At 50.8% G+C, this 27993-nt stretch overlaps 1 protein-coding gene across 4 annotated transcripts in view; it reads left to right on the forward strand.

Moving 5' to 3' along the window:
- The window catches only part of RNF220 (ring finger protein 220), a 215307-nt gene that overhangs the window by 69640 nt on the left and 117674 nt on the right, over positions 1-27993 (forward strand). Inside the window, exon 2 of one of the 4 annotated variants that reach the window (XM_071565847.1) lies at positions 13651-13725. The exons of the other annotated variants lie outside the window; for them this stretch is intronic. Within the exon in view, the coding sequence (XP_071421948.1) occupies positions 13651-13725 (75 nt within the window). The remainder of the gene's footprint in view (positions 1-13650; positions 13726-27993) is intronic. 4 annotated transcript variants of the gene reach the window in all.

The raw sequence follows: 27993 nt of genomic DNA on the forward strand, positions 1-27993 counted from the left end.
AGTAATAAAATTTTAACAAGCATTCATATGAACATCGTTCTGTCACTTTTACGAGGCCTTTTACAGCAGGGAGATATAAGAGCACCTTAAATCTCCCCCTAACAGGAAGGGTCATGTCGGAAGGGTGAGAAGCAGAGGCCCAACTGTGCCGTGTCACCTGCCTGGTGGTGCTGAAGGTGCTACATGTCCCCACCATGGGACAGGTGGCCCTCCTTTGTGCAGATGTTACTGGCTTGTCCAGTTGCTTTCTGGACCAGTGGGTGGAAAAGGAGGGAGATGCTGTGGGCTGTCAATGCCCACAGGCGCTGCCCATCTTCAGAGGAGCACAGCTCAGGGATGTTGTTGGAGCTGGAGTCAAGCATGGCAGCACAAGGTTAGCTTAGGCCCTGCAGCAGGGCAAAGGCCACAGGGCTAAGGCATTGAACTTACAAAAATAAACTCCAGTAGGAAAAATTGTTCACATCAACCATTTTCCATTCGCTTCCCAAGCATGTTAACTGCAAAACAGGGAATGAATGGTTCTTGTCTCTTTGCCCAAGCCTAAATTTGGGGCCTGACACTGCCTACCTTTTTTAAGAAAACCTTGTAAAAGCTGTACACCCTTCCTCATTTCCGATCCCTTGGCTGCACACCAAGGGCAGAGTCTGCTCCTGCATCCAACCGTGTGGATCTGCCCTGTCCTCAGCCACACCACGGCCTTTGTAAGCGGGAACTGGATGGAGTGCCTGCTCGGCAATATGTATGCAAGCAGCCAAAAGGATCCTTTCCAGGAGTACATAGTAGGAATAAGCCTTCGTGTTTCCTGTGTAGTTACCCGTCCCAGCTCTGCTCCTGTCTGGAGGCTCAATTTATGCCCATGAAAATTTTCTGCCTTTGGTGTTGCTCAGCATGGCAGCTGCATCAGGCAGCTGGTCCCACATCCAGCCAGGTTCTGTGCTGAGCATCAGAGAGAAGCACAGTTTCTGAGAAGTCACCCAAACAGCAAATTCAGGATGTGAGATGGCACAGGTGGTGTTTCATGCTGGTAAGGTGAGAGCTCCTTCTGCCCTAGGTGAAAGGCAGCAGCAAATTCCTGCACCTACTGATATCCCCATGCTCCCAGAGGAGGGCAGAAGGGATCTAGGACAGGGAGAGGTGCTGTGCCTTCCCCAGGGTCACAGAAGCATTTAGGTGGTGGCAAACCTCAAAACAGAGCCTTTCTATACTTAGAGCCACCAAACCACACAGCTTCACAACTGCTCTGCGATACCCCTTTCGTGTGGGTGCTCTGCTTCCTGTGCCAGCAGCACCAGGTCAAGCATAGCTTCACTAAGGCTTTTATTATTTAGAAAAGTAACAAGACTTGTGGTCTGAATTATAAGTGGAAGTTTAGGTTTGTTCCTTTTTCTAGTTTTGTTTCTTCAAAAAAAAGGAAACGCACCTCTGAATAGTGAAATCAGAAAATAAGGAAGCAAAATGTGTCCAAAGGGAGGGCTTGCTTGTGGTGAGCAGTGCAGGTCATTAGTATTATTTAATGCAAATAATAATGTCACTATAATTTACATGACTAATATACATTATGACTAATATACATTATAGCTAGTATACAGTAGTTGTTTAAAGGCATGTGACTAGTTTTTCAGCCTCATATACATTACTAACTGTGCAAGGCAAGTGTAAAAAGAACCTGTGCAAAGGCAAAGGAGCAGAGCAGGGAGCAGGTGCCTTGTTCTAGGTCTAGACCTGGAATTACAATGTACTGTTGCAAGCCTGCTCCTTTCTGAGGAGGTGAAACATAGCATCCAACAATCCAATCTGTTTTTTAGAGACTGATAAAATTATATCAAGTAATATCTTGGCCAATGATTCAAGTAAAAAGAAAAGATTGGTATAGGTTATTTTGATTTTCTGGTGAGGAGGGCAGAGGTGAATAGGTTGGCCAAATCAGACAGATACTTTTTTCTTATAAAGGGTGACTTTTTCAAGTTCGAAAATTTAATTCTGGAGTCTTGTAGGATACACTGGCCCTCTGGTTTTGACCAAGTGGGAAGATGACTTCACAGTGTTGCTGTTCCCTGTGAAAAGCAAGCCTCTGTGAGCCAGCAGCCTAAGCAGACAGCATCTTCATGACTCCCTCTGTATTGCTTGTAGGCCACAGGGTGAAATGGATAAAAGCACAAGACAGCTGCTGGCAGCATGTGGGTGAGAGGAGGCAGTGGCTGCTGTCAGGCCAAGATGATGTTGGCGTTGGCTGCACTTTGGCAGGAGCAGGATGATCCTGTGTCTTGCTCCCACGCCGCTCTGTTGCATTTTCCTTGGAGCCCAGGCTCCCCCTAGGCTGGTATTTGGGTGTTTTTCCTGATTGCTTCCTTGGGTCAGATGAGACATCTATATCCCTGGGAGCAGGAAGGACCTGATGGTCCCTCTGTGCACTACTTCACGTTGCTACTGAGAGATACTTCGTACCCCAGGTGAGGTTAGTGAGCCAGGATGTCCCAGACATCCTTGGTGCTGCAAATTATGTTTTCCATCCTCCACAAACCTGCACATGTGCCATGTTTTCACTGTGCATGTCACTGCAGTCACAGATAATGATTAGGATCCTGGGATAACCCTAGAGACCTGTTTGGAGGGATGAGTTGTCTGAGTTTTGCAGAAGGCAGCACCTCAAGGCACCAGTAGGTTGAGGATGCAGGAGATGATGCTGTGGGAAAGTGAGTCCATGGATGGTGGGATGCATGGGTAGCCCTGCTCTGTGGGGTTAGAACCTGCTCCAGCAGGAGGTCAAAAAGGCAAAGTTTCTTGGGAGGTGAATTATCAGTGGGAGCAATATCGTCAGGTCAAGCACATCGGTGCTGGGGTAATACAGTTAAGGTGCAGAGCCTTGGAGGGAGCCCGGCCGAGGAGTGCAGCATTAAAGCAATGAGCCCAGCTTAATCTGCCCCAAGTGAGGGCAGTGGGGTCTTTAATATTGTGTCAGGCTTGCAGGCCCTTGTTGGCGGGTTATTCTTCACGGCAGCTAATGCCACTGGGCTAACTGAATTAGCCCCTCCTTCCGCGGGGTGAGTGTGGGGTTGCCGGGAGGGCGATCGTGCCTTGCAGCTGCAGGGAGAGCGAGTGATGGCCTGGAAATTCAATCAGGTGAGGAGCCATCGCCATTCCCGAAGGACAGGGAGCAGCCCGATTGGGGAGGAGAGCCTGGACAGGAATGCTGGTTACTGGCTCCATGCTGTCCCTGGGTAGGGTTCCCTCTGGGAACTGCTCTATGCTCTGGATGGCATGAAGTGCTGCCCTGCAATCTGCTACTCTGCATTTATCAGCCTCCTAGGAGCGCCCTGGTGGAGAGCTCATCCATACCTTCATGCTCATTTGCACCTTGATTATGGCTGGGTGTGTTATGCCCTTGCACATCCATAGGGAACTGCAGAGCAGGGATTTGCTGGTTGAGACATGCAGTGTGTGTCCAGCCAAGCTGGGCATCCCTGGGGTCCACCCCCCCAGCACACTTGCAGAATTTCTCTTTGACCAGAGATGAAGGTTCACCACTGAGATGGCTGTGCCCAATGAATTGGCAAGTAGGTCTTTTTCCTGGTTTTGCTGTTGGGATGAGGTGCTCCCCTCAAAAGCCACTGAGTGATTGCACCATTCTCTTTGTAAAGCCCTGAGGGAAGTGCAGGTAAGGAGCTGGATAGAGCAATGGCCTATCAGGAATCTCCCATCACGAGTAATTTTCTGTCATTCAAAAAAGGAAGAGAAAAAAAGGTCTCTGAATCTTACAAGCATTTGCTTGTTGTCCTCCAAACTTGCCACTGCTTTTTTTTCTTTTCCAGTCCCAGCACTTGCTTTCTTCTTGACATCTAACTACAAGCACACTCCCAGTGAATACCGCAGGACACTCTGAATGGGTGACAGTGGTCATGCCCACTGCTGCCTGCATGGTGTCAGATCAGAAGGGTTTACCTGTGTGCCAGGGGCCCAGGGACAGCCTGCTCCCAGGTGGTGGCACTTTGTCAGCCCCAAAGGTAGGGGGCCACAGAGACTGCTGTGATCTCAGGCACCAGGACAGCAGACCCACGGCAGAGGGTTGTTCTCCTCCCACGGGACACAGCTGCTTGCCCCACCATACCAGCCCTTTCTGTAGCTGAAGCCACTGTCACTTTGCCCCTCACACCAGGGTAGATGTGGTCTGCTTTGCTTTCTTAGGTGCCCCTTTGATCTTCAAACCTGCCCCATCCCTCTTTACCCCGCCTTCCCTCACATTGATATAAATGGAGTCTTTGGCTGCCTTTAAATAGTCATATCTATCAGACAAGCTCATGTCAGCCATCAATTTTACAGTAATGATGATTTTCTAAGTGGGTTGACTGGAGCTATTTCCGCTTCAGCCTCAAGTTACTGCACATGTCCCCCCCAGGGTCTGGCAGCCTCATTTGTTGTCCCCCTAATTGTCATTTCTCCCATATGCACTTGGGCAGGAACTGGAAAGAAAACTGACTCTGCTGCTGGTCCCAGGCTGGGACTCCCCTCTACCCCCATGAGTCCCTCTTAGTTTTGCCCCCACTGGGAACGGGCTTCAGAGGAGGCGAGAGGGCTGCAGGGGTGCAACAGCACTGGCTGCCTCTAACACTTGCAGAAGGAATGGCTGTAGGAGCTCACCATATGGATGCCCTTACCTCTTGCCACTCTCCCCCACTTCCCCAGACGAGTGAAACCAGCCCTGTCATGTGAAAGCTGTAATTGCAGGTAATCCCCCACACTGCTCATGGTTTGAATTTGGTAGAGCAGGAATGTGGAAAGGAAAAGGAGAATTACTGCCCAGATGCACTGCAGGGCCAACATCTGCATGAGTAATCAGTGCACATCTGGCTGCAGCAGCCTGCGCTTGTAGCCCAGCCAGTCACTTTTTAGCCCATTGGGTCTGTCTCGTGCTCCCACTTAAGGGCAGCACGTGGACACCCTGGGACTGGGAACCCTGGAGTGTTAAAGGAATTACTCCCCTCACCTGTTTTTGCTGTTGATGCTGAGGTGCCTTACTTTTTCTATTTAGAAAGTAGATTTAGGCTGCCTGAAAGATGACACTCAAGGGTACCCATGTCTAACTCTTCTGGAGAGAAGAGTGTTTGTGACACCCTCTTCCAGGTTGCTTTAGGCTTGCACTGCTTTACAGCATCCCCCAGTGAGATGCTGGATCAAAGGAGACTATTTCTGCCCCCACATACAGTTGAGATCAGTGAGGTTGGTCTGTGCCTACTTTCCATTTCTCTTGAATGTGATCCCAGATGGAAAGCTTTCTGCAGGATTTCTGCCTTGCAAGATCTGGCCTTTGCGAAAGAAGAAGTGAGATAGGACAGGCAAAGTGGAACTTGTATGCTGTCAGTATCAGAGAATCTTTATTGCCTCCAGGTCCTGTGAATCTCAGTGACCTGTTTACACTGGATTGGGTTGGAAAGCCACCATCATACCAGTAAGATGTACTCTTGGTAATTCCTTGTATTTACCCACTGTGGCTGGCAGGTTTGTCCTGCACCCTTGGAAGGTTGCTGAGACAGGGAGGAAGCAGAAAGGGCTGGGGAGATGGGATGGCTCAGGACACAGAGAGGGGCTGAGGTCTTGGTGAGGGGAGGCTATTATATCCAATATCTAGTTTCTGTGACTGAGCTTGATCTGATCTCCAGTGAGAGTGTGGGACAAGAATCAGAGAGGTTAGACAGGCAGGTGGCTGAAGATCCACCCACCACCATTCCCTGAGATGAGGGCTGGCCCTGGGGAGCACTCTGTTGGTCTCATTCCTGAGGTAGCCAACCCTGCTCTGTCTCCTTGATAAAAAAGATCTGCTGAACCTTCTCATCCCCACTCTTCATCTCTTAAGGTTTCTTTGGGAATGTGCATTGTTAGGCTTTAAATCCTTGCTGCCAGTAAGCCACCTTGTGCTAGGGAGGGAATGCTGGGGTGTGTTAAGCAGCAGGCACACGTACATCTCCTCACAAATGAGGCTGACCACCCTCCTTCATAAGGAGCCTGCTTGGGACTAACACAGGAGCACAAGTACCTTCTGTTCAGTCACTTACATTCCTCCCTGCTTTCCCAGCCCTCGGGAATGCAGCCTGACCTCACTCTGCAAGACAGCAAACACAACCTGCTCCCAAGGCAGGAAGATTCCCAGGTTAACACCCCCCCCCCCCCGGCTTTCTGAGGGCAGTGCAGGTGTCAGAGGCATTGTCTCTTTGGAAATTAATTTTCCTGTCGATTTCCTTATTTCTCTTAATTGATGAGGGGCAAGTCTTAGGCACGTTGCCAGCGGCACCAGCTACAGGCTCCCGTAGGTATCAGTAGAGCCAAAAGCACTAGTGCCGAGGGTTGGGGAGCATAATGAACTCTCTGAGGGCTCGTTGCAGCTCAGCCCGTGCTCTAGATTAGCTGAGGAATCATCTGGCCCAGCTATTAACTGTCCCATTTAACATCATAAATTATTAACCTAATTTTGAGGAGGGTCGGTGACGGATCACACTGAGTTCGTCTGCTTTTCTGCAGCCTCTCACACAGTCTGTCAGAGTGGGGTAAGCCACAGGCAGGGCCTGAGGGTCCAGGCCTCTGCAGAAGGGGATAGACAGGGCGGCACAGCCTGTCTGCCTGCAGAAGGACCTTCTGTGCCTATTCTTCCAGCTCAGTAGAGAGCTCAGCAAGGGCCTGAGCAGGGAGAATCCCCTAGTAGAAATAGAGAATGTAAGAGCTGCCCCTGAGGAAGAGCAAAGCCACCCAGTACCCAATACATCTTCACTCATGTGGGGCACATCTGCACCCCTGTGCATGGGTGTTCAGGCCCTCTGCCCCTTACTGGGTGCTAGTATGTGCTGCCCACCCTCTATGGAATTCCTTTACCAGAGGCATTTTTAGCTTGCTTTTTAGTTTGTATGGCAAGGGCCTGGGATCAGGAGGTTTTTCTTCCTATGCTTGTTGTAGACTAGAGCTTGTTCAAAAAGTTTCCTTCTTGGGAAAAGTTTTAAATAAAATAGAGGGGGAAAGTGGATTCTTTGGTATAAAAGTTTTAAACCTTTCATATGGTTTTTCTCACCCAATTGAAATGTAATGAAAATTTAAGGGATACCATCTTTTCTTTCTCCTTTATCTTCCTTTAAGAAGAGAGATGTGTACAGGAGGAAGGGGCTAAGAATTGCACTCAAACCAGCAATTCTTTTAATTGAGTGGAAAAATTTTGAAATCATTTGGTCTGTTGAGAAAAGCATACAAACCTGAAGGAGAGCAAGCTTTGAAATCCTTTTAAAATGCCTCTTTCATTCTGGCATCACAAAAAGGACTTTTTGTTCTCCTATGAGCAGCTGTGCTGCTCAGTGCTGCCTGTCCGTGGTGTGCGAGCACATGGTCTTGGGCTGGCTGTGTGTCCTCCTCTCCCCAGGTTCTGTCCCACAGAGGGGTGGCATTTGGCAGCCAGAGTAGCCCTCAGACCCACTCTGCTTCAAGGCTGTACAAGGTTCAGTGCCACACATCTCCCTGGATGGAGGTGCTTGGGGTGAGGATCAGCAGGCTGCATTGCTGGTGAAACGCAACCCAAAAAAACCCAACACAAGTACAAAGAAGTGGTTTTGGTTATGGTGGGAGCATGAAAAGGTGTCAGAGTCTGCATTAAATTGACAACAGCCTGTACCACTAACCTGCTCATCCCTGAGTACCCAACTACTAGCCAGAAATGCCTGTAGCTCATTGTGTGCTTGCTGCCTCTTTTTACCTTAGACAGTGAAACAGGGAGTCCTGAACTTGCAGATTCACAGCACTGATGCTCTCATACTGCCCTTGCTTGATGCTAGGCTTTACGCACATAGAATGGAGAAGGAAATCCGCCTTCACCAGAGGCCTGAACCTCGTGCACATACAGTACAGACCCACACAGGACTGATGGCCAGCACATGGATATAAAATACAGCGCCCTGCCATAAAACATGCACTGCTAGTCTATATATTTTGCAATCCCTTTAAAGATTTTTTTTCTTTAAACCCCTCACCCCAGCTCCCTCCCCGTTCTCCCCCCAAAAAATTATTATAAAGAATTATTGCCATTAGTACGTCTTTCTCAGTGAAAGGAGAAAATCGCCTCATTCATAATTTATACCCTCAATTACTATTAATAAAGAAATATTTCAGCAGAAAATCGCCTGGGAAAATTACACGTAACATTGCATTAACATTCTATTTGAACATTTTCATCACATTTGTTATAGAGTTAATAAGAGGGATATGCTCCCCTGACTTCTTCATGAAATTATGGGCTGCCTATGATAGTTTAATCTTTTAGACTTTATATAATATATTCACTTTACTAATTGAGCTATCCAAGGAGCAGTTAGGGATGTTCTTAAACGTGGAAGACAAAGTAATCAGGGCCGTGACTTCCTGACAAGAAGATCTTCTTCCGGAGATGAGGAGCCACATGTGTGAGGGGCACACACATACGTGTTTGTGCGCGGATGTGCCACTACATTAGCCCTTCCCTTAATGCCCTGCCTGTACTTGGAAGTGAATCTGAATGGAGGATGGAGGTGATCTTCTGACTTGTGAAATATTCCCCAAAAGCTGCATTTGTATTTCAGAGTGAAAGGGCTACTGGTGAACTTGGGCAAGGTCTTGTTTTGGGAATAGGAAATGCCCAACCTGTGGGATTTCTCAGCAGCAGCACTTCACATAGAAAAGCCTTTATGCTCAAGTTCTCCCTCACCTACAGTCATGCACAGATCATCTCCAAAACTCTGGGGAAGAATCTGGATTGAGGTGTACAACTCCTGCTCTCCCTGGAGTTTCTGCTTCACCAGGTGGTAGGATCAGGGTTCATGCAGTGCAGAAAGGCTTTCTCCCACTTGGTATACAAACAAACCCAAAATTGGGCCACAGGCAGGAAGCAAGATAGGTGTGAGCAGTGAGAGATGAGGAAGCACTTGGAAGATGGTTACTGCTCTTGTGCACCATGGGCATTGCTCTGAACAATCTATTTGTCTCCAGAAAACGTGGGCAACAGGAAAGCCTTGGTAGCACTCTCTCCTGTTCTTGCACCTGCAGCAACTGGAGACTTGGTCTCAGCTGCTTTTGGACCTTTCCTGACCCAGATGCAGCATTGAACACCAAAATTTGAGCCTTTTATCTAATCTGACAGCTGAACCCAGGTCAGGGTCTCTCTGTGAGACCCTCCTTCACCCTTTCACATGAACACAAGGGGCCCCTTACCACAAGATGTAAACCAGGACTCCTGGTTTCAAGCAGGAGGCATCCCAAGCAACACCAGGCAGTGGTTTGCACTAGGTCTATGTGGAAAAGGGCTGTATCATCAGTGTACCTGAGGTTGCTCACTCATTAAGCCTAATTACATGAAGCCATGAGCACATGCAAAGAGGGATCTGCCCCTGCTGAGCAACGGCCTTGCCACCAAGGATGACCAGCCCTGTTCTCTGCCCCTGATGAGGGAGACTGAGCACAGCACCTGCTGCTTCATTTCATATCCACAAGGGGCTTATGTCCCCTCTGCTTCCACCAAAACCAGGCACAGACAGGGAAGGGGTGACAGGGCACAAGATGGAACACAGGCTCCTAGGTGAGAGTTTTCAGTCACTCCTGAAACCTGTGATACCCAGCCTCTCCAAACTGGTGGCCAATGCTGACAGCAAGCCAAAAGTTTAATGAAAAGCTTTCATGTGTTGGGATTCATTAGCTAGGACTCATTAAACAGCAAATAAGAGCCCAAATGTTGGCAACTGAGCCCTGCTGAAGGCATCTTCTGGAAGTGAGGCAGCCTAGGACTGTACAGCAGATCCCCATGCTGGAGGGCAGCCAGGTGAGCTCCTGTGACTCCCCAGCAGATCATGGCCAGTGCATTTCACCAGAGGTGGAATCAATGCAGGAAGAATGCAAATGGGGTGTTGGCAGTGAGCACCCCTCCTCCATGTCCCCAAGATGAGTCTGTTCACACTTTCAACCCATCATGCCCAGCTGAACTCAACCATTCAGATCCGTGGTGTCACCCAAAAGAAGGCCTGAGTTCCCGCCTGCTTTGTGTGAGCCCATCAGGGAGACTGCAATGAGTGAATGACAGCAAAAAAAAAAAAGTGACTGCATTGTGAAGTTTGGAGAGAAAAGCATCCATGCACGGCTGCATGAGGTGTGCATCTCCACTAACGCTTTCCTGGTGGAGCGTGGTTGTTCCCATCTGGCTTCTCATGGAATATGCTGTACCGTCATTGCTGAGCTTGCAAACAATGTTCTCCCAGGTGAGGGTGTGCTACTAGCCAGCGCTGGTGGAAGCTGTGGCCACCTGGGCCACCATGGAGATATGCTGGACAAGCAGCAGCCCATGTAAGCCCACATTTCCCCTTTGCTTCCCAGATAGGCAGGGGGCTACAGACCTGTCTTGTGTGCAAGTATGTGGGGAGTGCAGGGAATTGGGCATCTTTCCAGGGACCACACAGGCAGCCTGGGAACAGCAGAGGCCAAGGAAGGTGGGGCATGAACTGTCCACCATGGAGATGGCCACTGCCTGGTCCTGGGCAGGATGGCCCATGCTGTAAACAGAACAAGGCTTGTAAACAGAGCTCCAGCTGGGATAAATTTAGCCCATTGGGCTTGCAGCCCTGGTGCGGCAGGACACGGTGTCAGGGTATTGTCAAGAGGAGAGAGGGAGAAAGAAGCTGAATAAACAAGCACAGCTTGTCCTTTTTTTTTTTTTTTTTTGTTCCAGCGTTGTTGTTTCAGCCGGACAATTGCCCTGTAGATTGAGGGAACAGGCTGGATTTCAAGTGAATTTGGCTTCCAGCACCTCCCTTTTCACATTGTGTTTTCACATGGGAATGCATCCTGGCATATAGGGGGAAAGTGTCCATACCCCTGTGTGTCGCTGACTCTATGCATGGTCTGCACACATCTTTGGGCTGGCCCACAGGGACACGGGCTGCTTTGCATCTCAGGTGAGGCAGAGCAAGTTGGCATTGATTGTCATGCAGGACTTTGCTTTCTCCTCATGTGCAGCCCAGACTAACACCTGTGGATGTCCAGGAGCACATGTGCAAGGTGATCTGTGCTCCCTATGTGCCTGTATGTGCCTCCATGGGTAGAGCAGCCCTGGCAGACGGGACACTGTAGAGGTGAAATTCTTTGCAGAACTCTAGAAATATGGATCAGGACTCCTGAGATCCTTTTCTGTTTTTCCGTCACAGAGTTTGGACAAGTTGTATTCCCTTGACAAAATCATCTGTGATCTCGTGAGCAAAGGGCTCGGATGTTCTCTGTCAGTCCTGCTCTGTCAGGACCTAAGTCTTTTCTAAAGGCCATATTTAGAGGTAGCCTAATTTTCACATCTTAATTTTATTTTTCTCACATCTCTCTCTGACACACACATACACATGCACACTTCTATTGGAAAAACGATTTTAATACCCATGGTACATTGTCCTGGTGTGATATAAAATCCAATGACATGTGGCATTTGGAAAAGGTCACTTCCCCCATCAGGATTCATTATCTTACCTCAGCCTGGGAAGCCATGGGGTTGCCCCCTCCTCTGCGGACCTCTTGCCCCCTACCCAGCTACAGAAGGCAAGCAGGGATAGAGGATGAGGCATTGGGTGACCACCCATGGACTTTGGCAGTGTCAGGGCAGTCCCTGCAGCAATGGCTCCCATTTCTTACTTGATGTCCCTGCCCTTCCCAATACCTTAATTTTTCTCCCTGCCACAGAGTGCCACATTTCTGTAACTCCTCTTGCTCTGTGCAGTGCACAGGGATGGGTTTGGCTTTTGCCTGCCTTCCCTTGCTCACTGCTCCTTGTCCATGCCCTTTCAAGTCAGAGCCAGCTCTTGCGGTGCCCTCGCTCTGCACAGTTGCAGGATGGAAACACTCCCCTTCCTTGTTTCACTTTTGGCTAGATTTGTTGGGAAGTGCCTGTCCATGTGGGTGCTTGCCACCACTTAGGCAGAACTGAGAAAAAATGTGGAGAGGACATGGAAAGCACAGCTTCTCGCCACCTTCCTCACCAAGCACAGGGATACTTGCAGCAGGGGAGGAATGGCAGGCTGTCCTGGGATGCTTACATTTTTGCCTTTCCTGGGACTCACTTCTACTCAGTCTACTCCAAGACCGTCTTTGTCCAAGTATATCCACCTCCCTGAGGGTTTCCAGCTGAACTTGGAGCTGTTCCCTGGAAGGCAGAAGGTTGCAGGAGGGTCAGACTTCCTGTGGAGGCTGTCTAGGCATTCTCAGGGGGTGCAGTCCACTGCAGAGTAGAGCATGGGCTGCTCCCTGTGGGCTCTTCCATGGGAAGGGGACTGGGAGCCAGGACTTTTTCACCTGTTCCACCTGTTCACTAACTACCTGGGGGCACCTTGGCAAAATTGCAGCCTTGTTCCTCGCATGTAAGGGAGGGAAGAGGCAAGGGTGAGGGCACTGAGCATGCAGTGAGCTTGGGGCTGTGGGATGGGCAGGTGCAGGGAAACAGGAGCAATTTTTCCTGAGGGGAGAAGGATTATTTTTGCAGTGGGGATTTGGGGTTAATTCCTGATGAAGATTGCTTCTCCGAGTGCTGAGGGTGATGGTGACTGGAGCCCCTTTCTACCATATAAACACCAATGAGTTATGGGTACCCCAGCCTCTAATTACGCAGTCAGACCCAAATAGGCTGTGTCTAACGAGGCTGACAGACTAATATCTCAAGAGCCCTTAATGTGTTATCATCTCTTGCTGTATGACCTCATATTTATAACTGCTCTGGTGGGAGGTTGAGAAATGTCCTTCTCTTCCCCCAGCTCCCTCCCCAACTTTCCCCCTCCTCAGAGCAGCAGCTCTTCAGCCTCATCTGTTAGGATCAGGAGGAGAGGCGACTTATCTCCATCCATCATCAGAGGAGTTTGCGCTATTAGATGATTAAAGACATTTTTTATAATATTTGGAAGAGCCTTTGAAATGTCTCTCAAACAGTGTGATTAATGCCTGCTTAACCCTTGCCTGGCTGGGATGGTGTGGTGGGGAGGTGGGTGCATCCCGGGGCAGTGGACTTCCAGGCATCTCAGCAGTCACCCAGCCGTTGGGCACCCCAGGCTCTGACTAGGTGTGATTCATGAGCACAGGGCACCTGCAGGAAGCTCCAGCCTCCAGGCAGTTCCTGGCGCACCAGGGACTTTGTGGTTTCTGAGGCTGCAACGGTTGGGGCAGGAGGAAACATCGCCTGCTCCCTCCTCACTGCTTACACAGGAGGCCCTAGGGATGTGCTGGTCTGCGGCCACAAACTGGACCGTTCCACACTAATACTGTGGGTTGCAAGGTGGGTCAAGGAGAGGGGCTGAGGAGCCCAGGCCCATTCCCAGATAGCCTGAGCTGGTGGGGTGTTTACTTTCCTCATTTCCCTTTCTTTTTTGTCTGCTGCTCCAGATGACATTTCTCTCTAAAAAGTTACAGGCATTTTAGAGCTCCAGAAGACTCTATCTTTAGAATGTTGCAACCTTTCTCAGAGTTTGCTGTTGAACATGTTCATGCTAAAATTGGTGTTGACCTGCCAAAGGTGTTCCCTGAGGTTGGTTCCCATGGGGGAGTGGAGATTTGGCCTCAGATGGGGAAGGATGCCCACCTTCTTTGATCACAGGCACAACGTTTCATAATCTCAATTTCTTGTCAATTGATTGCCAGATAGAAGCGACAACCAAAGAGGGCCCCAGGCGTCTGCAACTGCCACTCATCGTATGATTTTAACTCTCCCCCTCTGTAAGTTTGCATTATTTTCTTGTTGTTGTTGTTGTTGTTGTTGTTGTCTAAAGAAATTTCCCATCCCTCCCCCTCCAAAAAGTCTCCTAGAAATCCCAATGCCCTGTCAGTTTGGTATTCAGTGTACAAATGACTGAGAAGGGTTAATGCATGATTAATAGGTGTTTTATTAAAATGGTTAATCTGTCATTATAGAGTCAAAAAGATCAATAGATTGCTTATAATCATGGCTTAAAATCATCTTTAGCACCATTGCTTGTGGGCTTAAGATCCTTAGCAAGATGCTTAGGGTACCTGGGAGTCTGCTGTTAACTCCTTCTAACCCTTCTGTCACCTAAAATGTGACCCTGCAGATGGAGAAAAGTCTACACAGGGCTGCATGTACTGATATGGTTACTATCCACCTTATTATTGATGGGTATTAAAGTTGCTACACTTGAGTGATAGAAAAGGGAAATGGAAAGCCAAAGAAACTGAGAATGGAGCTGGATTAATGCTCTTTGTTATGACTATCAGCAGTGCCCAAGAGGAGTGAGGCTAACTCCTGTCCATTAGTGCCTTGCTGCAAAGCAGCAAGTGCTGGCCAAGCATTGCCCATCACAGCCTAGCTCCTTCTCTAAGGAGTGCTGCCTTCGCACTGGGGTGAGGTGGGGAGGTTCCAGCCTTGCACAGAGGTGAAACCATGTGCCTGATGTGAAGCAGGGTATCTGTGGCCTGGGAGGACCAACACAGTGCCACCTGAGTCCCCCATCCCTGTCCTCAGCCCCAGAGCCTACTTTCCTGACAGCTGGATGATGGTGGGTCTGGTTGACCCGACCCTTTGGGATGCCTGTTCCAGGCTGATGTTTGATAATTCCAGTGATACCGTGACAAATCCCAGAGATGCTGAGCTGCCGACCTACAGCATGAGGTCTCTGCAGGAGGAGGTGCTGTTTAGACAGGCTGACACAGGAGTGTCTGAGCCAGCCCAGGCAGGGGGACTGCAGCCCTCCTCTGTCTCCTCAGTGCCTCACAGCATCCTCTCCTCCGCTGCAGAGGAGGGATCCTAAGGTCATACAGGGGTCTGTGGTGGAGTCTGGGAAATGCAGAGCACTGGAAGAGCAGCTGCCTTTGGCGAGTGATTCTTGAGCAATTTTGGGAGCCTTGGTTATGGATGTTGCCTGCACCACTCATGCAATGGAGACCCAGACTAGCTACCTAGTGAGCAGAGCAGATGTTGCTGTGCTGGGACCAGTTCTGCTGACCTGAAACCCTTTCCTATACCCTCCATTTCTCCCCCCTAGGTGCACATGTGCAGGATGGGCAGACTTTTGTTCAGGCCCTGACATCACAAGCCTGCCCGAGGCTGGAGCTCTTGCTCAGAGGCTGCTGGGAGCTGGTGCTCTTGAATGACTTGGTCTTGCAGGGTGCCTCTGCTGCAGTTCCCTTTCCTCACCTCCTCACCCTGCATGAGGGTTCAGCACTGCTCCCCACCAGCTCTGCTCCCTGGCCAGCCCCACAGCCCATGTCAGCCAGCTGGCCTCAAACCTGTTGAGGTAAAATAAAGGCAAGTTCATCCTGTTACTTTCTCTTCCCTGCCCATCCTGCACTCTGCTGTTTCAGGCTGACTTGAATAACTCCTGTCCCACAAGAGATCCCAAATCTTCCCCATCCAGCTGGCAGGTGCGTGTCTGGCATGGGGATCTCAGCCTGCCAGAGGGGTATTGCTGCCTTTACCTCCCACCCCCACCAGTGTTCTGCATGGGCCTGGGCAGAGATTTTCCAGACCCTCTGAGTTCAGCCCTCTCCATCTCTACCTCATTGCTTATTTCTGGGCTATTATGTTCGACAGGGAGAATTCATTTCTGTCCAGAGCAGATCCCCAGACAGTCTCAAACCTCTGAGGATTTATCATCCTGAGCTTTTGTTTGTGGGTCTCCAGGACCCTCTGTCCGACAGCCAAGCCCAGAGGCTTCTTTGTCTCCTCCACAGAGCCTGCTGGCCCCCAGGAGCACTGACCTTTCTCTTCCTCCATGGATGTCCAAGCATGCAGGCTTCCCTGAACCTGGTCACACACATGCCTACAAAGGCCACTGCTGGGGTCAGGATGCTGTGATCACAGCAGCAGGGGACATGTCCTACCTATGGGCTGCCAAGGGAGGTGGCCCAGGGCAGGACATGCTGGGCTTACAGCACAGAAATCTCCTGGGATTAGACCATGTTCAGCCCACCCCAGGACTCCTGGGGGGACCCTAGGCTTGTCCCCTTGCAGCCCCAAAATTGCATCCCTGTTTTCCTCCCTGCTCCACAGCAGCTAAGCAGCTGGGAGGGCCGGGCACAAGTAAGGTGACCCCCTTGCTTATCTTGGGGGTCAGCAATGATGTACCCTTATGTCTAGTACAGCTGAAACAGTGGCAGCTGCCTCTGCCAAGTGACAGTGGGGGCAACTGTTCATCTAATCAGATGTTCAGCTGCCCTGTAATCAGGGTGAGGAGGATTTGGGGTCACTCTCAACAGGTTCAAGTCTTTTAGGACAGAGCTATCAGCTGGCACAGATAGTGACTGGGGTAGCGTTTCCAAATCACCTGAGCTGCTGTGTCTTATGGGGACTCTGCTTGTCACCAGCTCCCTGCTCACTCTCATCCTGTCCCAGAGGCCACTGTGTCAGTGACAGAAAGCTGTTCTGGAGGCTGGTGGAGTGTGACAGGCAAGAAAAGGAGTGCAGGGCTGGTCCACCAAAACGCCACCCCCACAGCCCAATTCCCTCCCTGGCTGCCCACATTCCTCTGCAGCAGCACCAGGAAGAGGGGGACCAACCTTTGGCATGTTTATTGACACTCCCTGAGTTCATACTGTCACTCTACAATCTTTCCCTGAGATTATTAAGAATTAATTGATCACTTTTATGTTCCCCCCGATACCTGGTGCTGCTTTGCGACAGGCAGCAGGAGGAGGGAAGGGAGGCGAGAGGAGGGTGGGGTGTGTGTAAAAAGCCACTGATAAATGTTAATTACTCTTTTACAGCCCTTGTCAAATTCCAAAGCAAGTCGTAAATTCATTAAACTCTAACGGATTAAGCACATGCAGCTTATTTAGTCGCCATAAACAAGATCATTTGGATGTTGATTTTCCCCTTTTTATTGCTGCAGCAGAAAAGGGGAAAAATCAGATGAGGGAAGCAGTTGGTGGTTACAAAGGAGTCAGAAAAGTTTGGATTTATTTAATATGTTGTTTTCTTACTCCATGGCAGCTCTCTAGTATGTTGCTCCTCAGTGTCTTGTCAGGGAGTCTGGCCACCCCAGGAACCATGTCCAAGAAGCTGAGTCTGCATGGACAGCCCTAGGATGGAGGGGCCATGCTGTTCAAAGGGTCTTCAATGTCCTCTCCATGTGCCAGGGCTGACTTCTTAGTGCTGAGGCTCTGAAAGACCCAAGCAAGACCTGGATGAGCAGAGATGGAATGCTCAAAGACCTTTCAGTAATGTCTTTGGCTGGGATGGCTGCTCTGCTCTCCATCATGCTGGGAGGCCTCCAAGTGTAGGTCGTCTCCAGTGAGACCTGGTCCGGTCCTTGAGATGCAGGGCTGTACCCTCAGCCACTCTGCAAGGGATTGTGCAGACCGAGTTGAAGTAAGATCAGCTCTGCTCATTCTGCAAGGTTTAAGCTCATTTAATGCTGTCCCCAAAGTGCTGATTGTGCAGAAGTGAGTGAGATGTGACCTCTACCAAGCTCAGCCATGAGAGAGAGGAGACAGGGAAGGGAGCCATGCTGGTGGGGAGGGAGTGGGTGCCTTTGGCTGTGCTCTGAACACAGGAATGTGGCCTGAGGTCTGTCCCCACTCAGTGAGCTTGCCATCCTCTACTTGAATGTGTTAATAATTGAGACTGACCTCCTGAGCTTTGGGAACAGTAGAAGGAGAATGAGAGGAGGGTCATGGAGATTAATTAATACTCAGGGCTCTAATTACAAGTTTCTTCAACACTGGGCTTCTAATGAGGAACAGGCGCTGAGGCAGCCCTGAGTCCTGCTGCCCCCCAGCTGGCCCTACTGAGACATCTCCTGCTGCCTTGCAAGGGTGGTTTTACCGTGAAAAGGATAGGAGTTAGCCCCTGGGGACCAGGATCAACCCCTGGAGCTCTGGGCCTCGAGTCTGTGTGTCCAAGAAGTTGCCACACTGTTGCATAACCGCATCCATGCCCTTGGCTGAGCGTTGGAGACCTGCCATCCTTAGCACGCACAGCTCCTTGCCTTTGTCCAGTGGCACAGGGGCAGAAAGTGGCCTGAGGGTCCAGAGGTCCTTGATAGGTGTCACAGCCTGACTCTGTGCAGTGGAGAATGCTGGCAGAAGCCATGGTGGTGCTGGCAGCTTGTTCTCCTGGTGCCGGTCAGCCATGTCCAGCTGAGTGGCTCATGGCCAGCAGTGGGACATGGCTCTGCTCCTCCAGCAGCTCCCAGCCTCCAGCAAGGCTGTGCTCACCGGGAGCTGCAGACAGCCATGGACTGCAGGCAGCAGAGGGAACTCTTAACACCTCACTGGAGCTTGCTGCCTGGCTGCTGCCTGAAGCATTTCAGGCTTTTGCTTCAGAGTCCTCAGCAGTTCATCTGAAAAAGGTGACCTGGGCACTGAGGGGTTAGCTACCTTTCTCCAACCTCATGTTAGCCCATCTCTGAAATTGGTACAGGCCCAGAGAGTCTGAGCCATGGGCACATACCTGACTGCCCCAGCCCTGCTCCCCTTTGCATTTGCCTCTCAAGGCGCGGAGGGGAGGAGAGAAGCTGTTGAGGTCTCAAGTAGGACAGTGAGGGGATGCCAGCCTTCAGAGACCCATTCCCAACAAGCATTTCCCTCCTGCAGCCCTTGCAACAGGTACAACGTGCACAGACAAGTGCCAGCAGAAGCATCCCTGCTGGCCAGATCTTTCCGTGCTTTCTTGCTATGTGGAGAGGTGTCCTCCAGAGATCTCCCTAAGCTTCTGAGCATGAATGGGGCATCCAGGGGTTAACAGAAGGAGTGTGTCCCATACTAAGCAGTAGCTAACAGCCACTAGCTAATAACTTTATGGCTTCAAAGCACGGCATTTATCATGCTGAAGTTTGTTTATGCACTAGTTATATGGCACATTATACCAGCACTGTGTTTGGCTGATAAATTCTCTGTGACAAGCAAGGCTACCAATGGGGACTCACTGAGTCCAAAAGACCAGTAGCTTTTTCCTGAACTCTGCTTTCAGAGATAAGGGTGGGTTTTCCCTCTTTTGTTTTGTAAGTAGGAAAGGGGAAAAAAGGACAACCTGTAAACTTTGGAAAAAGAGAGAGGGAGAGTTTTGTTCCGGGTAAGTTGCCCAGTGCTGTAGTGCCCCAGTGGGGGCAGAGGAGAAGGTCATGGTCCTGATGAGGACTAGGTGGGCTGTGTTGGCAAGTGATGCTCATGGGCCTGTGCTGGGAGATTTGGGCATGAGTTGGATGAGCACTGACAGGCTCTGGGTGTCTCTGGAAATAGTCTCAGTCCTGTTTGTGTTCTTGGAGACTATTTTTTTCATAGAAGTGCCAGAAGACATTGCAACAGTCCTCTAGTTCTGACCAGTGTTTCTAAAATGAGCTATAATCATAGCATTCATCACTATTTTGAGGTTGTGCATGTATGTGATTTGTTGCTGCTTTGGCAGCGCTTCTGTGTTCCCCTATAGTCCCTTGCTCTGGGTTCAACTGCTTTAATCCCACTAATAATAATGACCTTCACATTTCTGGTTTCCTCTATCAGAGGAGCCAAACCCACTTTGCAAACATTAACAATCTCGGCCTCCCAACTCCATGCAAACATGATGGGTCAGAATTGTTTTTCCTACTGTGGTGGTGGTGAAACTGAGGCATAAAGCAAGAAGCTAGCTGGCTTGAGTCCATACAGAGGGGCACCCTTTAACCAATAGACCTCACCCTGCTCCAGTTTGGATCAGCATAGGCTTTCATGGGTCTCACCTCTGGAGCAAGACTTGGGGCTGACAGGCTGATGGGTTGCAGTAGGATGAATCCTTATGCCAGGACCTACCTCTGAAGTGCCACCAATGCAGTTTGTGAGTCAGCATCTGTTCCTCCTGCTGGGGAGTGGGACATGTGCTGTCAGATGCTGGGGGTGTTGTGGCATGCCAGCTCGGCCTGACTGCTTCCCCTGTGAGGCAAAGCCCCAGTGGCCACGGTGGGCTTGTCCCTCTGCCCTGCACAACAAGCAGAAAGCCCCCACCATGGTCCAGTATTTTGGGGCCAATGCCCAGGAAGCAGAAGTGTGAGTGCCCACCTCCCACCATGAAATGTACTCTCATGTGCATCATCAGGGGCTTCCCAGTTAGGACATGTTAGTGCATTTGCCTGTGCACAGACACAGGTGTGCAGAAACATGGATTCATTAGTGCACTAGGTGCATCTCCAGTGTTGTGTTAGGATCCATCCATGGCTGCCCATCCACAGATGCCCATCCACAGCTGCCCATCCACATGGGCATCCCCAGAGGTGTAGCATCCCAGCTTGTGCATTTCCGACAACATACCTATTGCAACCCCGGCTGTGTACCTGTGCCAGCATGCGTGGCTGTGGATCTGCATCGGTGGCTGCGTGCAGTGGCCCCTGCAGGCTGTAAATACTGGCAGTGTGGCAGGGAGGTTGAGCGGTTTATGGCTCAAGGTCAGGCCCATGAATCATAAAAAGGTGTCGGAAGGAGCATTAACTCCTAGCCTTCGCTTGGTCTCTGTGTGGTTTCAGGCGGGGCCCTGAAGGCAGTGATTAAAGGGTGCACCTTCCCCTTTCAGTTTTACGGTAAAAGGAAAGCAGTAAATTAGAAGCTCACAGGCTGGGGCAGGCCAGGTCCCACCAGCACAACAGCTGAGTACCTGCTATGTGCCCCGAGACCCTGCCACCGACACTGCACACCCCCACCAGCACAGCCCCCACATAGCCCCTTCCCATGGCAGCCCCTTTCCAAAGGGCAGGGTCCAGCCATGCAGTAGGCATGGTAGGAACATACCTCCATCCTTGCCCAGCAAGAGCTGGGGATGGCTGGGTATGCTCAGCCCTATTCACCCTGTAGAACAGCAGCATCTCTTGCTCTGCACCTTTTTATGACTGTGGCTATAATTAAGTAATAAAATTTTTTGAATCCGAATAGATATAATTAACGTTTAATGCCCCTGTTTTCTTGCAAATTGTCAGGACCATTAAGAGCTGAGTATTGACTGAAGAGGTGAAGCAGATGTTTCTGCTGCTGAGGTGGGACTGCTGGGACAGAGACAGTAAGGCCTGATAATAGTCAGGTCCTACTCCACATCTGGACTTCAGGATGGCAAGTTGGGGCTGGGGAGATCTAATGCAGTGTCCAGTGCTGCAGGGCTGACCGTGGCTCAGGGAAGCAGGAAGGAAGGGGTGAAGGTTGCCTGTAAGGTCCTGCTTTTTTGCACCACTCAGGTATATAACCTCCAGCACTGGAGCCTTGTGGCAAGCACTCAGGCGTGGGGCATTGCTGCCAGCATATGCTTCAAACCTGCCATCTCCTGGAGAAGGGTTTTCAGGGACAGAAGTGTGAACACGCCCTGTTCATCTTCATCCCAGCAATGGTGTCCTCCTCAGCCTGACCCAACTCACAGCTGGCACCCCTGGCTTGTCCCCACTGCCACCTGCCAGGCTGGCAAGTGGGACATAGGACACAGGAATCAATACCTTCCCTGAGCTGCTGCTCTTGCAGCCAGCCCTGATAAGGCACCATATGAAGAGCTGGGCCATTGCCAAACTGATTCTTCCCAGCTTCTGGCAGGGCCGATGCACATCTGCCCTAGGGACACTGCAGGTACTGCATCTCTCTTGGCCCTGTTTTCCAGCAGGGAGACTCTGGCTGGGCAAATTGAAAAACACAGGCACATGCTGTGCCCCTGTCCCTGGTCAGGACTAAGCGTTAAATATCTCTGAGGGAGGAAAGGAGTCTTGTAGTGTGCTAGGAGAGAAAATACTTCTCTTTCCCCTAAAAAAAAGAGCTTTTTCCCCTGGGGAATGGCATTGCGGAGCTCTGGAATTGACGTGGCTGCCAGAGCTGATGGATGGCGCTGGCCGAGGGAGAAAAGTGGGTCAGCAGAGCAGAAACCAGCAGGCAGAAAGAGAGAGGATCCCCACTAACAAAGGCAAGTGGTGACACCCTGTGCCGGGGCTGAGCCCACAACAACCCTCTCTCTGTTGGGCTGGAGAGTTGGCACAACTGGAGTACCTGGGGTGCCATCCTGCGATGTCTCTGGGTTCACCCCAACTGCACCCGCCAACAAGAAGGGCTTTTCTTCTTCTCTGCACAAGCACTGATTGTTCAGATGCTTCCCCTGCCACTGTGTTGTGCTTCTGCCCTTCCCAGAGATGGTTCTGGGAAGAAAGGGAGGATTTGCAACATCTGCACGGCCAGAGCTGCTGCAACTTCAAGGTTTGAAAAGGAGCCAAGACTCCTCAGGTAGGTCTAGACCAGGTTGTCTCAGTCCCCTCAACAGCTCCAGACTAGGATATCTCAGTCCCTTCAGCAGCTCCAGACCACTATGTCTCAGTTCCCTCGGGAACTGTGCTGTGTGGTTGTGCAAACCCACAACTCACCCATAACTCAGTTCCCTCACCAGTGGCTGAGGTCCTGCTTCACCTCTGCAAGTGTGCAGTAAAGAGTGAGTGCATGTATTTGAGCCAAAGCACTGCCAAGAATTGGGGAGCTGCAATGCTAACTACCCAGGGCAGCCTGGGTGTGGGCAGTTGTGCCGCCAGGTCCTGTGCCTCCCCTCCTGGGCACACAGTGTCTGCTGACCATCTCACACGAAGGGGGGAGACTGAAATGTGGAGCTCTGGGCTGATGTGAGTCTCAGAGGACTGCACCAAGCAGGGATCTGGCTACCTTTTGAGGCTGGTGGGAGGAACTGAGTTTTTGTAAATGGTTGAGGCAGTGGCTGCAGGGAAAGATCAAATGACCAGGCAGATGTGAAAAATCAGCCCAAATATTACTGAAACTTGTGTGCAGTCTCTGCTTCCTCTGAGAGATATATGGATAGCCTCTAGGCAGTAGAGGGGACAGCAGCTTGGAATGATGCCAGAGTGACACTGGTTATTGTACTGTGACTGGACCTTACAGACAATCCATGCTGGGAGCCCCTTGCTCTGCCAGCGGGAAATGTCTTCTCTCTGAGCACTGTCCCCATCAACCACTGTGGGAGGGCAGGATATGTCCCATTCAAGTGTGAGAGGGTGAGCAGTATCGAGAGGAGAACTGAATGAAGGCAGGGCACACTGAGCTGTAGAAATGAGAGCTCTTTGGATGGCTGAAGTAAAACAGGGTGCAGTGAGCCCCAGGCCTGGAACCCAGGACTGCAGGATGCTTCCCGTCTCTCTAGTGGGGTGTGCAGGATCTTCTCCTTCCACCCAAGCACAAAAAGGAGAAAAAGTTCCTGCCTCAGCTGACTGGCCATACCTTTTGCCCAGATCCCCCTGGACAGAGGTTCACAGTGCCCTCCAGGGACGCAGAGCTGCATTGTCCCTCCTGCAGCGCGTGGACACTGAGCAGGTCTCCCACAGATGCGTGCTGGGAGGGAGCCCAAGTGTCCTGGCTCTTGTCCCATGCTTTTATCGCCAGCCAAAGGATACGCCTGAAGCTGCTAGTCTGAGGGACATACCTCTAGAGGGATCTGAACCCCAAACTGTCATCTTTGCTCTCCAGCAAGCCCAGCTGCTGAAGTCTCCCTGCAGTGCCAGACCACTCTTCCAGGAGATGTGAGGAGGAGAAGGACTGTAGGGAAGGGGCTCAGCTTCAAATCGATTCTGAGCACTTTGATAAGAATCTCTTATCACCCTTGTCATTGTAATGGCTGGGACTGAAATGCTGGGCTGAGTGAGAGCCAAGTTTCTGCATGAGCAGAGGTGAGGAGGAGGCAGGGAGCAGCAGGGAGGCAGTCATGGCTCTGGGATGAGATCCCAGTGCTTTGAGTACCTATTTGCTCTCCAGTAATGCCCTAAACCTTCTCTTTCTTCCTTTCCCAGCCTTGGGGCTACCCCAGCTCCTTCCCCATCTCCTTACAAAGAAGAGGAACTCCCAGTGATAAGGGTGGAATGCAGTGAAGGAATGGGTCCAGCACATCCAGACAATGCTGGGGGTAAAGGACACACAGAAGAGTAGCCCATGGGATTGAATACTGTCAAGGGAATATTTTCAGGTGGGGAACCAAGAGTGTAAGGAAGAACTGCAACATTCCTGCTCCCACCTCTGCAGCTGCCTCCAGCCTCTTTTCACCTCTCCCTGCCCCAGGCTCAGCCTCCAGCCCTTCAGGGGGTGCAGCACAGGAACACGACCGGCATCCAGGAGCCAGTGGAGCTGACAGAGATCTGACAGGAGTATCAAGGCCTTTGGAATTCTCTCTGTTCCCACTGCTGTCCAAAAGCAGCCTTTCCAATGCATAAGGAGACAGGAGCTGCTAAGCTTACGTGCTCCAGGTAGTATTAGACTAGACAGTGGCAGCACAGAGTGCCCTGAGCTGTAAGAGGCTCCCTGGGAGCCCTAAAGCATGTTCTGCCTTTAACCCCTCATGCTTCTCCCCTGCATTTTATTAACAACTGTTGATTGGGATTCCAAGGTCGTCTGGCCTTACAGAGGCACAGATAAAATCTAAGGCTCCTTCACTCCCCTGTATCTCCTGGCCCCACCAATCTCCCTGTCTATCTACAATCTCTCTCCTCCTGCCAAGCATTTCTCTGGCAGACAAGTCCCAGAAGGTTAAACAGGGTCTTGCAGCAAGGCCACTGCTCTGTCCTCCAACAACTGTGTGGCTGAGGGATGTGTCAGCTTTCTGCCCTCTTGTCCTGTTCCCCTTTGCAGTGGCTGTGTGGGATGCCCTGCTGCCAGGTGAGGATGGCCAGGCAGGGACTGCAGTACCAAGGAGGACAGCGCTAGTCCGAAAGGCTTGCTGGACATCTGCAGCTGCCTGGGAGGTTTTGCAGCTGGCTCCACACTGTTGGTGTCAAAATCCCCTGCTTGAAAGATCCCATGAGCCCCCTGCATGTGAATGCCATACCTCTGGGGGTCCCTAGCCAGGGTGAAGTACCCTAGTGCACGGCAGAACTGAGGACTTGCACTGCAGGGGCTCTCTGGGACCAAACAGTTGTTCTGCTAGAGAGGACTGGTTTTTCCTATCATGGACCAGACCCAGGTTTCATGGCTGCTTGCTGGTCGGGAAACTGGTGGTCAGGTGTGCTGAGCTGCCGATCGCTCTGGAGAGACACGTTGGGACTTGCACATTTAATTCCAGGAGGGATAGTGTCAGGTCAAGTGAAATTGGCCCCAAAAGAGGATTTATTCATTTCTCCTTCCCTCTGTCTCCTGATGGGCTGTACTGAGATCCCGTGCCACACAGTCATCTCACTAAAGCCAAGGGGAGCTTAGTGCTTAAAAGGTTTTCATGCTGCAACAAAGTTAGTGCTTGTCAACAAGTCCGAGGTCTTGGCAAAGACAAACAGAGCAGTAGGGAGACAAGGAGAGCAGGCACCAGTGCTAGGAAGCAGGGAGCACATGAACCAGATCTCCAAAACACCTGCATACATGGGAACATTGTTTACCCAGCTCCTCATTTCCCCGCTAGCAAATTTGGCTGTCCGACACTGCAGCGAAAGCTGTATTTGATCAGCTTTAAACCCTGTGGAAAAACCTTCATTAAACCGCTCTAATATGGAAAAGTGGAGCTGGCCCGTGGTTTTTAAGCCCTCGTTTTTGTAGGCTCTTGCAGAAATAAGATGCACACATATATTTTGTGCTCTGTATTCATCAGGATGGTTTTACTGCTGGGGTGAGCTGAAAGCTGGTGGGGCTGAATGCTCTTGCAGTAACGTGCTGGCTCTGCAGATGGGGATAGTAGAGCTCAGAAACTAAACCCAGTTCCAGATGCCACTGAAAAAGCTTGCCCTGCCGGAGGAGGGCAAGGAAGACACCCTTATCTCCTTAGGCACCTCAGCCTGCCCTGCTGGGAGAAGACCTTCAAGTAATTTTCTTTCCTTTGGGGAGCTGGATTTTCTAGGTATGAATTTGTTTGAACATGGGATAGCTCAATTCAAGCTCTGGGTTACAGATCTGGCACAGTGCAGATCTGCAAGGCACATGGCAAAGGCAAGCTGGCAGTGCCAAAGTCTTGAGGCTACTTGTTCTGTGGTCTCTGGGAAGCTACCTCACACCTTGGTGACAGCACAGCAAGCAAGGAAGCACAGGTGGCAGGGCAGGCTGTCCCCACCATGGGTATGCAGCAGCAGTAGCAGCCCCCAAGATGCCTGCTCCTGTGGGGATCTATGGCTGCTGGTGGGTCACCCAAGTCAAACATTTGAGCAGGATTTGGAGGAGAGCTGGGTAGCTTTATGGGCAGTAATAATATTTATAGCCCTGCTGGCAGAGGCAGTGATTCAGGGGAAGGGAGACTCCTTCCCAGCAAAAACCAGATTTCAACATTATCTTGCCTCCAGCCTTCCCAAGGGCAGGACTGGCTCCATCCTTTTATTGAAGGACCTTTGGCTGACCAGTGCCCTATGAACGCATGGGTTGATCCTATGTGGCAGCACACTGTGCTGGTGAGGTCCTTCCCTTGGTGTAAACTCACACTACTCCATTGATTTTAGCCCTTCATTTTCATGGGAGGTGCCAAGGACTTCCTTTCCACACCCCACTCCTTGGCTTTGTCCTGAAATCCACGGTGACTGCCTCCCTTGGCTGCTCCCCTGCCTGACAGGCGGGGATGGCAGGCAGCCCTGCGCACACCCCACACTGTTTTCCCATCACCTGCCATTGGGCCCGTATGTTTTCGTTTAGTCAACATAGGGGAAAGCTGTAAAACATATGTCTGCTTCCCAAGGAGAGGGAAAAAAATTGCTCCAACAGCTTGGTCCAGTTAATGGCTTAGGCTCTTGAATCAGCAGCTGGATTTGCAGGGACTTTGTTTCATGCTCCACGTTAGCTGGCCCCCATCTCTGGCTGGACCAAGGCATCCATGTGTGGGGAATGCTATTTGGAGGTAAGGATGCTTGTGTGGGGAAAGATGATTCAGGGAGCGGGGTGGGGCTGTGCTACCCCGTAGGAGCAGGCAGGCAGGAGCACTTTCCACCCCACCCTTTGCGGGCTCCTCCCAGCACAGTTCCCCATCCATCCCATGCATTTACCTAACGCTAATGAGACGTATTGATTGGAATGATGGGATTTGTAAAGGTCGCAGGGTTAAAGTACATAAAACCAGCCTTTCTGGAGCTGCAATATCAGGGCCGATGGGTCTGGTGGGAGAGATTAAAGGCCTCGTGCTGCAAGAATGGAGAGGGCTGACAGCAATTACATTTCAGATGTGTGCATAGTTAACCCCCCCTCTCTGCAAGAGAGGCGACCATGTCCCCACCACTGCAGAGCAGGTCTCCCAACACTCCCCCATTTCCCTTTCAAAAGCAGGATTTCAACAGAGCGAATGAGGGAATGAAAATATGAGAGAGGGGAAAAGGGAGAGAGAGACTGGAGAGGTCCTCCCCAGACGCATCCCTGTGGCTGGACTTGTGCCCCTGTTTTGGGAATCCCAGATGAGTTGTTGTGGCATCACTGTGCTAAAGTGAACGCCAAAACCATTGTAGTCCCTTTTGTTAGGGCAGGACTCCCACTACTGGTAATGAGATCATTTGGCAGGTCATTACAGCTCTCTGACCTCTGGAAAGTTCACCCTTGAGGGCTAGAGAAGTCCAGAAGCACAAATACAGTTGGCTGGAGGTTTGTCCCACTCAGGGTTAACAGGTCTTATAGTCGGAGGTAAAGGGATATGGATATCACTTTTTCTAGAGGTGTTTCTCAGCCATATGGGGGACACTCAGGATCTCAGTCCCTTATGCGGTGCTCTGGGCTCCTGCTCACTAAAGGTTTTCCTAAAGCTACAGGGCCAGCCCAGCTCTTGTAGAATTATCTCACTCCATCATTCCTCCTTGCAAGACCCTTCCTGCACCGTAAGTTTGGGGTTTGGACCAAAACAGAGAAGAACATAACCAGGACAGTTGTACAACCTGAAGGTTGTGTGCTTTCCTGCAGTGGTTGTGAGATGCATGGGAATAAACATGTCTTGAGGTCTTTCGTGGATCTCCAGAGGGAGCAAGTAGACAGACACAAGTTAGGCTGAGGGATGTACTGTACCACGGATCAGTGTTGACAGTACACACAGAAACAGTGAATTACCTCCATGACTGACCTTCATTATTCCAGTCTTAAAGCTCAGCTCCAGACAGGAAGAAACTCAGC

The sequence above is a fragment of the Pithys albifrons genome, chromosome 10, assembly GCF_047495875.1.
Source record: "Pithys albifrons albifrons isolate INPA30051 chromosome 10, PitAlb_v1, whole genome shotgun sequence".
NCBI classification, from domain to species: domain Eukaryota; kingdom Metazoa; phylum Chordata; class Aves; order Passeriformes; family Thamnophilidae; genus Pithys; species Pithys albifrons.